Raw genomic sequence first — 12,698 nt, 5'->3', positions numbered from 1 at the left:
CAGCTGATGATACTTCTTTGCCAATCGATGGGAGAGGCAAAGGTGTTGCCGAAGATGTCCATGAGACGAGTTCAGACATTGATGCTGGCGACCTGAAAATGATGGAGGAAGGGTTTACCCAGCTTGAGGTAAGGCTGGAGGGGTCTACGGGGAACATTAAGATCCCTATAGATTGTGATTTGCTGAAGAATACGGAGAGCGCAGTTCTTGCCCTCGGCCCTCTTTGCTCCGAAATAGAGGGTGAGACCCTCAAACAAATAGATGATGTCACCTTGTTGAGGAGCATAGCCGTCTTGCTCTCAGGGTGAGTATACAATGTTTTGTATTTCTCTTTTTTCTACTTTATTAGCAGGGGCGTTTTCATTTTTTCCTTTGTTCTTTTTGTTTTTGTGATTGCAGATTGTGATTTTGGAGATTGAAAGTGACCAAAGGGAGGAGAAGCATAGGGAAATATTTGATAGGCTGAAAAACAAATATTTCGAGTACCGCGGCAAGTATCGGGAGTTTCGCAGGTGGTTTGGTGAGGGCGGCAATTTCCAGGCCCTTCGTGATGAATTTAAAGAGAAGGATGACGAGCTGGTGAGAGTCATCGAGAAGTGTAGCATCTTTGAGGGGACGTTGAGGAGTAGGGAAGAGGAGCTTGAGGTCAGCAGAGCCGTAGAGGCCTAGTGCGGCAACATTCAGGCACAATTGGTCAAGTTGTGTAGGAAATTGGAAGAATGCCGGTTTCAGATGGAGGTCCTTAATGGTGAAGTCGCCGAGAAAGTGGAAGAGTTGGAGAAGGCGGAGGTTGTGCGATCGGAGGCTCTGAATAAGGTAGAGTCCCTTAAGGTGGTGATTCGAACTCTCCGTTCTGAGCGGGAGAATGAATTAACGACGTCCAGGCTCAAGGAAGTACGGCTTGATGAAAGGATCGGGGAGTTAGAAAGAGAGGCTTCTGTACTCCATGATCGAGTGGTTGCCTTGGAGGCCGAGAAGGCCCAATTACTAGAACAACCGTCCTCTTTCCGTACTTCGGACTTTCCCAATGTTCCTCGGGATTTATATGAGGAGTGGATTCATGCCAAGGCCTAGTTAGATATCTTTCGAGATTTGCATGCGGCGGGGTCCATTTCTGATGAAGCCCTTGAAGGTGTTCGTATGAAGGCCCGCGAAGCTCGACTTGCTTGTGGGTATGATCCTACTACGCCTGAGGCTGGCGAAGGTGACAATGAAGGTGTAGATCGACTTGACGAGGCTTCCTGGTACGATACCGCATATCTGGAGGGCGACGGGGATCAAGATGGCAAGGGCACCGGTGGCCAAGGCAGTGAAGGAGCAGAAGATCACGACGGTGGTGATCAGTAGTTTTTTCTTCTGCTTTGTTTCGTGAACTTTTGTGTATTTTTGGTGGTGTCTTCATGAGCCTTTGTAAAAAGAGTTTTAAGTATGAAATGCCAAATTTATTCTCTGCATCCGTTTCTTTTCCTGTGATTTGTTTTTTGTACTTGTATGTTTTTGCTTCTATTGTTTATGCGTTGGGGCATGGCCGAGGTCGTCGACTTATTTGGTTATGACCTTTTTTAGATTGCAGTAGAGGGCCGATAGGTGTTTATTCGAACGAGGTCGATCATAACTTTTCGTTTAAGTTGCGGGCGAGGGGCGGTAGATGTTAGTTCGAGCGAGGTCGAGCACAAACTGAATTTGGTCTATGACCGAGGGACGATATGTGTTAGTTCGAACAAGGTCAAACATAACCTGTATTTAATTATGGCCGAGGGCCGGCAGGTGTTGGTTCGAACAAGGTCGAACATAACCTGTATTTAATTATGGTCGAGGGCCGACAGGTGTTAGTTAGAACAAGGTCGAACATAACTTGAATTTAGTTATGGCCGAGAGCCAGTAGGTGTTAGTTCGAACAAGATCAACCATAACCTGAATTTAGTTGTGGCAGAGGGCTGGTAGGTGTTAGTTCGAACAAGGTCGAACATAACCTGTATTTAATCATGGCTGAGGGCCGGCAGGTGTTAGTTCGAAAAAGGTCGAACATAACCTGAATTTAGTTATGGCTGACGGGCGATAGGTGTTAGTTCGAAGAAGGTCGAACATAACATGTATTTAATTATGGCTGAGGGTCGGCAAGTGTTAGTTCGAACAGGTCGAACATAACCTGAATTTAAGCAAAATGTATTGGTAAGTGTAAAGTTTATTGCCTTGGCATTGTTGCATTTGTTACATACTTGGAGAAATTTATAGATTTTTGGGTATTGGCTGGCATTCCAGTGCTAGTCCCGGTCTATCTAGTCCCTTCATTGGTCGATATGGAGAATAGTGAGAGGTCGAGCAATGAAATAGTAACTAGGGCTTTGCCTTCGCGTACTTCGACTTGGAGTGTTCCCTTCGTCGCCTCGTTAAGAACCTCCTTGAGAAAACCCAATTGGGACAAAACTCAAGTGAAGAAAAAAAGAGTACGACTTGAGGGACACTTTTTCTGTTAGTAGTTGAAATATTTGAGGTGGTAGATATTCCAGTTATTTTGTAGTAGCTTTCCTTCCATTGTTTCTAGTTGAAATGATCCTTTATTTGCTTTTGCTATGATTTTGTACGGACCGTCCCAATTTGTTCAAAGCTTGCCTTCCCTGGGATTTTTGCTAGCTTGGGTTTTAGCTTTCAGTATGTAGTCCACGACTTTAAGCGGCATGACCTTTGCTTTCTTGTTATAATAGCGTTCTGCTTGCTGTTTTTGGGCGATCATTCTTATATAGGCCATATCTCTTCGTTTGTCGACTTCGCCGAGTTCCTGCCTTCTGCCTTCATTATTGCTTATGCCGCTCTCATAGGAGTAACTTAGATTGGGCTCTCCAACCTCGACTGGTATTACCGCCTCGGTCCCGTAGACCAAAGAGTAGGGCGTCTCTCCTGTGCTTGTTTTGGGAGTTGTTCGGTAGGCCCACAATACTTCTGGTAGTACTTTCGACCACAGTCCCTTGGCGTCCTCAAGCTTTTTCTTCATGATGTTTAGTATCGATTTGTTGGAGGACTCTGCTTGCCCATTACCCGCAGGGTGGTACGGGGTTGAGAGTATTCTTTTGATATGCCATTTCTCGAAAATTTTGGCGATTTTCTTTCTTGTGAATTGGGGTCCGTTGTCGCAGCTGATTTCTTTGGGAAGGCCGAACCGGCATATGATATTTCTCCATATTACTTCATGCTCCCGTATTTGGGCGAATGCTCCTACTTCCACCCACATAGAGAAATAGTCAGTTAAAATCAAAAGGACTCGTACATTACTTCGTCCTGCCGAAAGGGGGCCCACGATGTTCATTCCCCATTTAATGAATGGCCAAGGTGAGGTGACCGAGTGGAGGTGTTCTCCCGCTTGGTGAATTATTGGGGCGTACTTCTGGCATTGCTCGCATCTTTTTACGAAGTCTACGGTCTTCTTTTACATAGTGAGCCAGTAATATCATGCCCGTATGAGGCATCTGACCAGTGCTCAGTTGACGAAATGAGCCCCGCAATGGCCCTCGTGGATTTCTTCGAGGACACATCGAGTTTGGCTTGGGCCCAGGCACTTCTCTAAAAGGGTCGCCATAGGTTCTCTTGTACAGGTCATTGTGGAGGATACTGTATCTGGCTGCTTGCATTCTCAGTTTCCTGGACTCTTTTTTATCGCCTGGGAGTGCGCCGTCCTGCAAGTATGCGATAATATGATTGCGTCAGTCCCAAGTTAATTTAATGGTTCTTACCTCGACTTGGTCTAGCGATGAGTTGAGGAGATGGACCACTATTTTGTCTCCTGTTATGATGCTTTTGGTGGCTGTAGCTAGTTTAGCGAGGCCATCTACCTTGGTGTTCTGTGCTCGTGGAATTTGGCCGAGCTGGCATTCATCGAACTCGGGCAGAAACTTGCAGATTTCAGTCTCGTATTTTTGTAACCTTTGTTCCTTGATTTGGAAAGTCCCCGTGACTTGGTTGACTACGAGCTGGGAATCACAGTGTAATTTCAACCATTTTGCCCAATACTTTAGCATTAGTCTCAAACCTGCAATGACGACCTCATACTCAGCCTCGGTGTTAGTCATATTCAGGCACCTTATGGACTGGCGAATTACTTCGCCTCTTGGGATTTCGAGTATGAGTCCCCATCCGAACCCCGACATATTGGATGCACCATCGGTGTATAAGACCCAGAGGTCTTGTGTTTGGGGGGGAGTTTGAACGGCTTCCCTTTCGACTTCAAGCATTATTTTTGTGCTGAAGTCGACAACGAAGTCAACGAGTACTTGTGACTTTATCGTCGTCCGCGGCTGGTACGTGATATCTTGCTCGCTTATCTCGATGGCCCATTTGGTCAGCCTTCCTGATAGCTCGAGTTTATACAAAATGTTTCTTAGGGGGAAAGTTGTGATGGACGAGATGGGGTGACATTGTAAATACGGTCTAAGCTTCCGTGAAGCTACGACTAAGGGCAAAGCTAGTTTCTCGAGGTGCGGGTACCTCGTCTCGGCATCGACTAGTGTTTTGCTAATGTAATAAATGGGAGATTGCATACCTTTGTTTTCTCGAATTAGGATTGCGCTTACGACTACCTCGAATACAGCTAGATAAATGAGGAGACGCTCCCCCAGCTCTGGTTTTGAAAGCAAGGGCAGTGATGATAGGTAGGGCTTTAGTTCCCTCAGAGCCTGGACGCACTCCGAAGTCCATTTGAGGCCGTTATCCTGCTTAAGTACGCCAAAGAATTTATGGCACCTATCCGACGACCGCGAGATGAACCTTGATAGGGTGGCGATACGGCCAGTCAACTTTGGACCTATTTTTTGGTGGTCAAGAGTTTGGGTATCCCCTCGATGGCTTTGATTTAGTCAAGGTTGACCTCAATCCCTCGTTGTGATACCAGGAAACCTAGGAACTTTCCTGAGGCTACACCGAACGCACACTTCTCCGGGTTCAGTTTTATTTCATACCGTCTGAGTATGTTGAAGGTCTCTTTCAGATGGTTGATGTGGTCTTCTCCCCTTTTGGACTTGACCAACATGTCTTCTATATATACTTCCATTATTTTATCGAGCTGATTCTTGAACATCTTTGTCACCAATATTTGATAAGTCGCCCCCGCATTCTTTAGTCTGAAGGGCCTGACCTTGTAGCAGTACATTTCTTGGTGGGTGATGAACATGGTTTTTTTCTAATCTTCCTCTTCCATGAGGATATGATTATAGCCTGAGTAAGCGTCCAAGAAGCTTAGCAGCTCATGTCCGTCCATTGCGTCAATGAGTTGGTCGATGTGAGGCAGCGGGAATGAGTCCTTTGGGCAAGCTTTGTTCAAGTCTGTGAAGTCCACGCACATCCGCCATTTCCCATTCTTCTTTTTAACAATTACAACGTTGGCGACCTACTTGGGGTACTTCGACTCCCTGATGGAACCATTTTCTAATAGTTTTTCAACCTCCTCGCGCACTGCGTCATTGATTACGAAGTTGAATTTATGCCTTACCTGCCTCATCGGGGGGTGGAAAGGGTCGATGTTTAATTTGTGCGTGGTGATTTCCTCTGGGATGCCCGACATATCTGCATGGCTGAAATCAAACAAATCCGCGTTAACTTTTAAGAATTGACTGAATTTACCTGGTTCCTGAAGTTTGCAACCAATATAGGCCTTTTTGGTATGGTCGTTGGGATCTAATTGAATGGGGTCGAGGTCTTCTATGGTCGATCCTGCGGCTTCGACTATGTTGGGATCTTTGATGCCTTCCCCGATCTAGTCATGCCCCGACCTCAACCTTGCTGATTTCTATGCCTCTTTTTCTTTATCCTTCATTTGTTGGGTGGTCGTGTTGTCTAAAGCAATGCGATAGCATTCCAGGGACATACACTGCTCTCCTCGTATGCTAAATATTCCCCATGGAGTTGGGAATTTGACGACTTGGTATAAGCTGGAGGGGACGACCTTCATGGGGTATATCCACGGTCATCCCACTATGGCGTTGTACACGGTGTCTTGGTCTATGATGTGGAATGTTGTTTCCAGAGTCACGCCATCGGCCAAAATAGGGAGTGTAATTACCCCGGACGTTCGTTTAACTGCATTGTTAAAACCAATTAGCATGATGCAGCGTGGTACTATCTTATCCCCGAGTTTCATTTGGGTAAGTAATCGGGGATGGATAATGCACGCGCCGCTCCCATCATCTATCATAATGCATTTAACATCTGTATCTAAAATTCGTAGAGTAATAACGAGGGCGTCATTATGAGGAAAAGCCAAATCGTCGGCGTTCGACTAATCGAAGATGATACTCTCTTTGAGTTCGTCGTACCGTTCGCGGGTGATAGATCGATTGAGTTTGTGGGTAGTGGTAAACTTTGCGCTGTTGATAGAGGCATTATCACTGCCGCCGATGATCATGTTAATGGTACGAGCTGGTGAAGGTGACTTAGGCGGACCTTGATGTTCGCGTCCTCTAGCAAAATTAGTTCTTCCCCTATTGCTTAGCAGCTCTTTAAGGTGTCCTTGTTGTAACATGTTCACGATTTCCTGCCTCAGGACGATGCAGTCTTCAGTCTTGTGCCCTCGTTCCTAGTGGAACTCATAGAGGGCGTCAGATTTTCTGGTGTTAGGGTCCGATCTCATCTTTGGCGGCCACTTCAATTTTGGCCCGAGCTTCTCCAGGGCGTAAACTATCTCTATAGGTTACATACAAAAATTGTGAGCATATAATAGGGAGGCATACCTCTGTCGTTTCGATGAGTTCACGTCCTTGGTCTGGATGGACCTTCTTCATAGCGAGGGGAGGGGGCGGTGGCCGTTGTGATATATGGTTTATTCCGTTCCCTATTAGGTCGCGAAATTGGATGATCTCTTCTAGTATTCTCTCTTCGATCCTTTCTTGATTCTTCTTGTACCGAGGTTAGTCGGTGGGTTGGCTCGTTGAGGTCATCCTCATCTGCACGGACCTCGACACAATAATCATTATGGATTTCGTCCCAAGTGTTTGGGGGTACTTCATCAACTGACTCAACAATTTCCTTGTTGCTCTTGAACCATCCCTACTCAGCTCGTTCTGAAAAGTCATGACTGCCATCCCTTCGGACACGTTTGGCAAAGTCATTCTTACTCGGTTGAACCCGGTGAGGAAGTCCCTAAGCCCCTCCCCAGAAACTGTTTAATAGCAAATACATCGTTTATTCTCGCCTCGGCCTTCTTGGCTCTAGCGTAGGCCGTTGCAAATTTGTCGGCCATTTCTTCAAAGATTTCTATGAAGCGTGCTAGTAGTTGCGAATACCAGGTTAATGCCCCTCATGTGAGTGTTTCGCCGAACTTCTTCAGCAAGATGGAATACACTTGTTCTTTGGCGAGGTCGTTGCCTTTTACGACGGTGACGTAATGAGTCACATGATCTTCAGGGTCGGTTGTGCCATCATATATCCTAAGGTAGGGCGGCATTTTAAAGGTTTTTGGTATGGCATGCGGTGCTGCATTATCACTGTAAGGATGCTCGATGAACCGACCAACGTCCCTCTTCGGCAACAGCTTAGGAGCGCCCCGGTATCTTGTCGACTATTTCTTGGTGTTCTTTCATTTGATCTCGGAGCGCCTTATTTTCATTCTCCATTTCTTCCATCCTTTTCAGAATGATTGCAAGGGCGTTGTCACATGAACTATCAATGCCATTGTTAGTAATACCTGTCATTGCAGGAGAAGGCTGGTTGTACTGTTCGTCCGCTTGTTGTATCGTGCAAGTCCTTGTATTTTTTGTAGTCATGTCCCGAGTGGGATTGTTGAGGATGTTGTTTAGCATGTCAGTTAGCCACGCTTCGAGGAGCTTTTTTACAACATGGGGCGTCTCTTCCCCCACAGACATGGAGGCTCCCTTACCACGAAAATTTGTGATGCTGCAGTGAGGGGGCGGTGACCCATCTCGCCTAGGGGAGGCACTGGGCGTCGCGCCTTCATCTGTAGTTTCACAGCTTTCGTTGATGACGTTCATGAGGTTGGTTGGGAAGTCACTTATTATTTCCGTCTTTTCTTCTCGGTTACCTGCCATGTTGGGATTTGTGCACACAAATAAATGAGATCTTATTTTTTGCTCTTTTTTTTAACGTTAGTGACCTATGCTAGTTGTAGATCTAGAAGAAACTAAAAATTTTAACTAAGAAATCCCCAAAAATGGCGCCAAATTGTTTGACCAAAAATATGACTCTTGGTTCAAATAAGTAAATTTATGTGATTATGGGTTAAACATAATTAACAATAATATTTCTTGATGTAGCTTTTGAGGGTGCAATAAACGTCAAACAGATTTGGTCGAATAACTATTCCAAAAAGCATGAGATTTAATGTAGCATTTAATAACAATGAATAACAATAAATGACATTTAAGTAAATATGAGGAATGATTCACCTAATAAAGGATGAACTACATGGTTGTTCCTCCTGACAATGATGAGTGACAGACAAATTCTTGAATGTTCGAATTATTCTCGGATCTGATGGAAAAGTATGGAATAGTATAGACAAGAATCTTAGTAAAAATGTGGTGTTTGTATCTTAGTAAGAGAGAGAGAGAGAATCTTTTTGTCAAAGTGTGTTCTTACAAATGAATATCACATGCCCCTATCGTTGTCTCTTTTTTCTATATATATGGGACATTTTCCTAAGAAACCCTAATGGTACAAGTGCAGGGAATATCCACTAGAATATATTTTTTTTAAATCCTATCCTGACAAACTAGTCGTTACAGTTCCTATTATCGATATTCTACCTCGACCCTTTTTGACATCTCGACTACGGCTCATGTCGACACTTCCGCCAAGGACATTGTTGCTTCTTGGGTCGCTTCGACTAACGTCGACTCGGAAATCCTTCCCATGACATTATCTTGGCTTGGGTACTACTCTAGAGACAGATTTTGCCTCATACAATTATGTTCTTGTTACTCCTTCCATTCCATTTATGTCAACCTACATTTTATTTAGTTCGTTCCAAAAAAATGATTCGTTTTTAAATCTTGAAACAATTTAACGATGTGATAACTTATTTAGTGCTATAAATTTCAAAAGGTTTGATTTTTTTCTTAAACGTATTCAAACCCAGTCAACTAATTTACATAAATCGAAATGGAGGGGGTATTAATTTTCCATCTCACTTCTGTATTTGCTTTGTCACTTTTTCTTTGTATGTGAGTGTGTTTTGTCATTTTACGTAAGGGTTTTCATCGGATTATTATATACGATATCATCTTTTTGTTCATGGTCTCTTGTAAAAACAATGATGTAGACGCCCCCCAAGCTGACTAAGCTTTTCCAACTTCTAATTGGTTGACCAAAAAATATGAATTTTGGTTCAACTAATTAAATTTATATATATGAGAGTTAATCTTAGTTAACAATAATATCTCAAAGATGAAGTTCTCAGAAGTGCAATAAATACTATGTAGGAATATTTTAATGGCAGCGGCAGTGCACAATAATATTTAATAAGTCAAAGGAAATAATATAGCATTAAATAATGATGAATATCAATAAATGACATTCAAGTAAATAGAACGAATAAGTCACCTAAGAAAGGATAGAACCAGTGAATGTTCTTTTTGACAATGACGAGTGATGGATAATTCTTTGAATATCTGAGTTATTCTCGGATAGTTGAAAAGTGTAGACAAGAATCTTAGTGAAAAAATGTGATGTTTGTATGCTTGCAATAAGATCTGATTCTCTCTCTTAAGTCAAAGTGTATTTTACAAATGAATATCACATGCCCCCTATCATTGTCTTTTTCTATTTATAGGGAACATGTTCCTAAAAACCCTAATAGTATAAGTGTAGAGAATATTCACAAGAATATTCTCTTTTGTGTCCTATCTTGAAACTAGTCGTTATAACTCTGTCAGGGGTGCTTGACCTCGGCCTTGATGACAACTCCTCGACTTCATTCTTTGTTGACTCTTCGACTACGACCTTCATTGGTAATTAGATTACTTCGACACGTGGCGTCCCAAGAATATTTTACTAATACTATTTCGACTAAAGATGAATTTTGACCTATATAATTAATCCCTCCGCTTATCGAGGTCGTTCCCACGGACGAGGTCGGTGAGCGGACAATGTCGTTTATGATACCATTCTATTGAGTTGGCTGAGGCGGTGGTCATAGAGACAGGGCTACGTGGCCTTCTAAGGTCCGCATCTTTTGAATTTTTTGAATTTCCCGGGATATCTGTTGGAGCCATCTGGTCCAAGAGAAAAAGTGGCGTGACGACATCATGCGTCATAATGACACCGTTTCCCGACGCATTACATCAATTTAGGTGTGACTCTTTATTGTCTCTATCGTTTCGATATCCGCGCTAATCATGATCCGCCGCTTCGATTCTGGTGCCTCTCAAACCTTATAAATAGCGGAAGGTTTGTTGATTTTGAAATTTTTTCCTAACTCTTTCTTCTCTTTAAGCAATAGCTTCTCATTCATCTTCTTTACAGAATCCTTTCTACTCTTTGTTTCAGCAACTTACATTGTTCCTCATTCCCTCTTGCTTGTTATTCTCCTTCTATACATTGAATCATGTCTAACATACCTTCTGAGGTTGGTGAGGGTAGTCGGGTTGCTCCCTTGGCGGTTGTGTTCCCTCTCATGGGGAGGGCGCTTACGCCATTGCTGAGGATAATCCCGTGTAATCCCGATTCCAAGTCTGATCTTAGTAAAGTACCGGATGTTGCACTCAAAAATTTTAAATCAACGATGACGCCTAAAGAATTGGCGGAGCTTAAGGCCAAATGCGGCCTTCCCAACCATGTTAAGCTGATCCCAGATGAAGGGGACGTGGAACAAGTCCACCGCCCTAGGTATTGTGCCCTCTATGCCTATCCATTCCTCATTGGCTATTCTCTTCATCTCCTCCCATTGGTGGAGGACTTTTGTTGCCACTACGGTGTTTGCTCAGCTGAGCTTGCACCATATGTCTACAAAGTGATTAAGATGCTGACCAAATTCACCGAGCTAGCCGAGGTCGAACTAACGCTACAACACTTGATACACCTGTTTGCCCCTGGCTTTTATAGGGGAATGATATTAAATATTCGCCACCGACGAGGCAAGTGTTTGGTGGTGAAGATGGACGACAAAGCTAATCATCAATTCTGGCTTAATTTCTTCTTTGTCGGGATCGAGGACGTCGTGGCCAACGTCAACGGCTTCCCTGAAGCTTGGAACTATACTCATGAGTACCCTGTTTCCTACTGCATTTGCTTTTGATTCTGAATTTTGATTGATGGTGATTTTTTTATCTTCCCTTATGTAGCCAACGATCAGCCTCCTCATCTGTCTTCTCATATTTCTGACTGGGTCGAGTGGCTCCTTCCTTACATCATAGGGATCTATGATTGGCCAAGATTTTTCAAGAAATTTGGGAATGTTCTCCCTTCAACCGGTAATGCGATTGCGCCGGTCCCAAGTTAAGTTTATGGTTCTTACTTCGATTTGGTCTAATGATGAGTTAAGGAGATAGACTACATTTTTATCCCTGGTTGTGATGCTTTTGGTAGCCGCAGATAGTTTGGCGAGGTTGTCTGCTTCGACACTTTGCGCCCGTGGGATCTGATCGAGCTGACATTCGTCGAACTCAGGTAATAGCTTGCATATTTTGGTATGGTATTTTTGCAACCTTTATTCCTTGATTTGGAAAGTCCCTGTGACTTAGTTGACTACGAGCTGAGAATCACAACGGAGTCTCAACCGTGTTCCCCCATACTTCAGCGCTAACCTCAACCATGTAATTACGGCCGCATACTCGGCCTCATTGTTAGTCATATCCGGGCATCTTATGGACTGGCGAATTACTTCTCCTGTAAGGACATCGAGTACAAATCCCAGTCCGGACCCTGATGCGTTAGATGTGCATCGATGTATAGGACACAAAGGCCTTGTGTTTGGAGGGAAGCTTGGATGGCTTCCCTTTCGATTTCAAGCATTTTTTGTGCACTGAAGTCGGCGATGAAGTCGGTGAGCACTTGAGACTTTATCGCCGTTCGCGGCTGGTATGTGATATCGTGCTTGCTTAGCTCGATGGCCCATTTGGCCAGCCTCCCCAACAACTCAGGTTTGTGCAAAATGCTCCTCAGGGGAAAGGTTGTGACGACCGAGATGGAATGGCATTGTAAATAGGGTCTAAGCTTTCGTGAAGCTACGACCAAGGCCAGAGTTAATTTTTTAAGGTGCGGGTATCTCGTCTCGGCGTCGACGAGTGTTTTGCTAATATAAATAGATAGGATATTGCGTACCTTTATTTTTGCGGATCAAGACTGCGCTTAACGCTACCTCGGAGACGGCTAGATAGACGAGGAGTTGCTCCCCAAGTTCGGATTGTGAAAGTAGGGGTGGTGATGATAGGTATGCCTTAAGTTCTCGCAGAGCCTGGACGCACTCGAGAGTCCACTTGAGGCCGTTGTCCTTTTTTAGTACGCCAAAAAATTTGTGACATCTATCCGACGACCGTGAGATGAACCTTAATAGGGCGGCAATTCGACATGTCAACCTTTGGACTTGTTTTTGGGTGGTTAAAAGTTTTGGTATCCCCTCGATAAATTTGATTTGGTATGGGTTGACCTTTATCCCTCGATGTGACACCAATAAACCTAAGAACTTTCCCAAGGCTATGCCAAACGCGCATTTCTCCGGGTTCAGCTTCATTCCGCACCGTATGAGTATATCGAAAGTT

The 12,698-nt window shown here is 44.0% G+C and overlaps 1 protein-coding gene across 1 annotated transcript; it reads right to left on the bottom strand.

Annotated features, from left to right (window-relative positions):
• Nucleotides 1–2,602: 2,602 nt before the first annotated feature.
• Nucleotides 2,603–2,992, bottom strand: LOC138905627 (uncharacterized). Its single transcript, XM_070194149.1, has one exon. It carries the CDS (start codon nt 2,990–2,992, stop codon nt 2,603–2,605), a length of 390 nt encoding a protein of 129 aa, XP_070050250.1.
• Between the last annotated feature and the right edge of the window lie 9,706 nt (nt 2,993–12,698).

Source organism: Nicotiana tomentosiformis, chromosome 1, assembly GCF_000390325.3.
Source record: "Nicotiana tomentosiformis chromosome 1, ASM39032v3, whole genome shotgun sequence".
In the NCBI taxonomy this organism is placed as follows: domain Eukaryota; kingdom Viridiplantae; phylum Streptophyta; class Magnoliopsida; order Solanales; family Solanaceae; genus Nicotiana; species Nicotiana tomentosiformis.
Note: the sequence above shows the minus strand (reverse complement) of the source record. Positions and strands in the feature narration are given on the sequence as shown.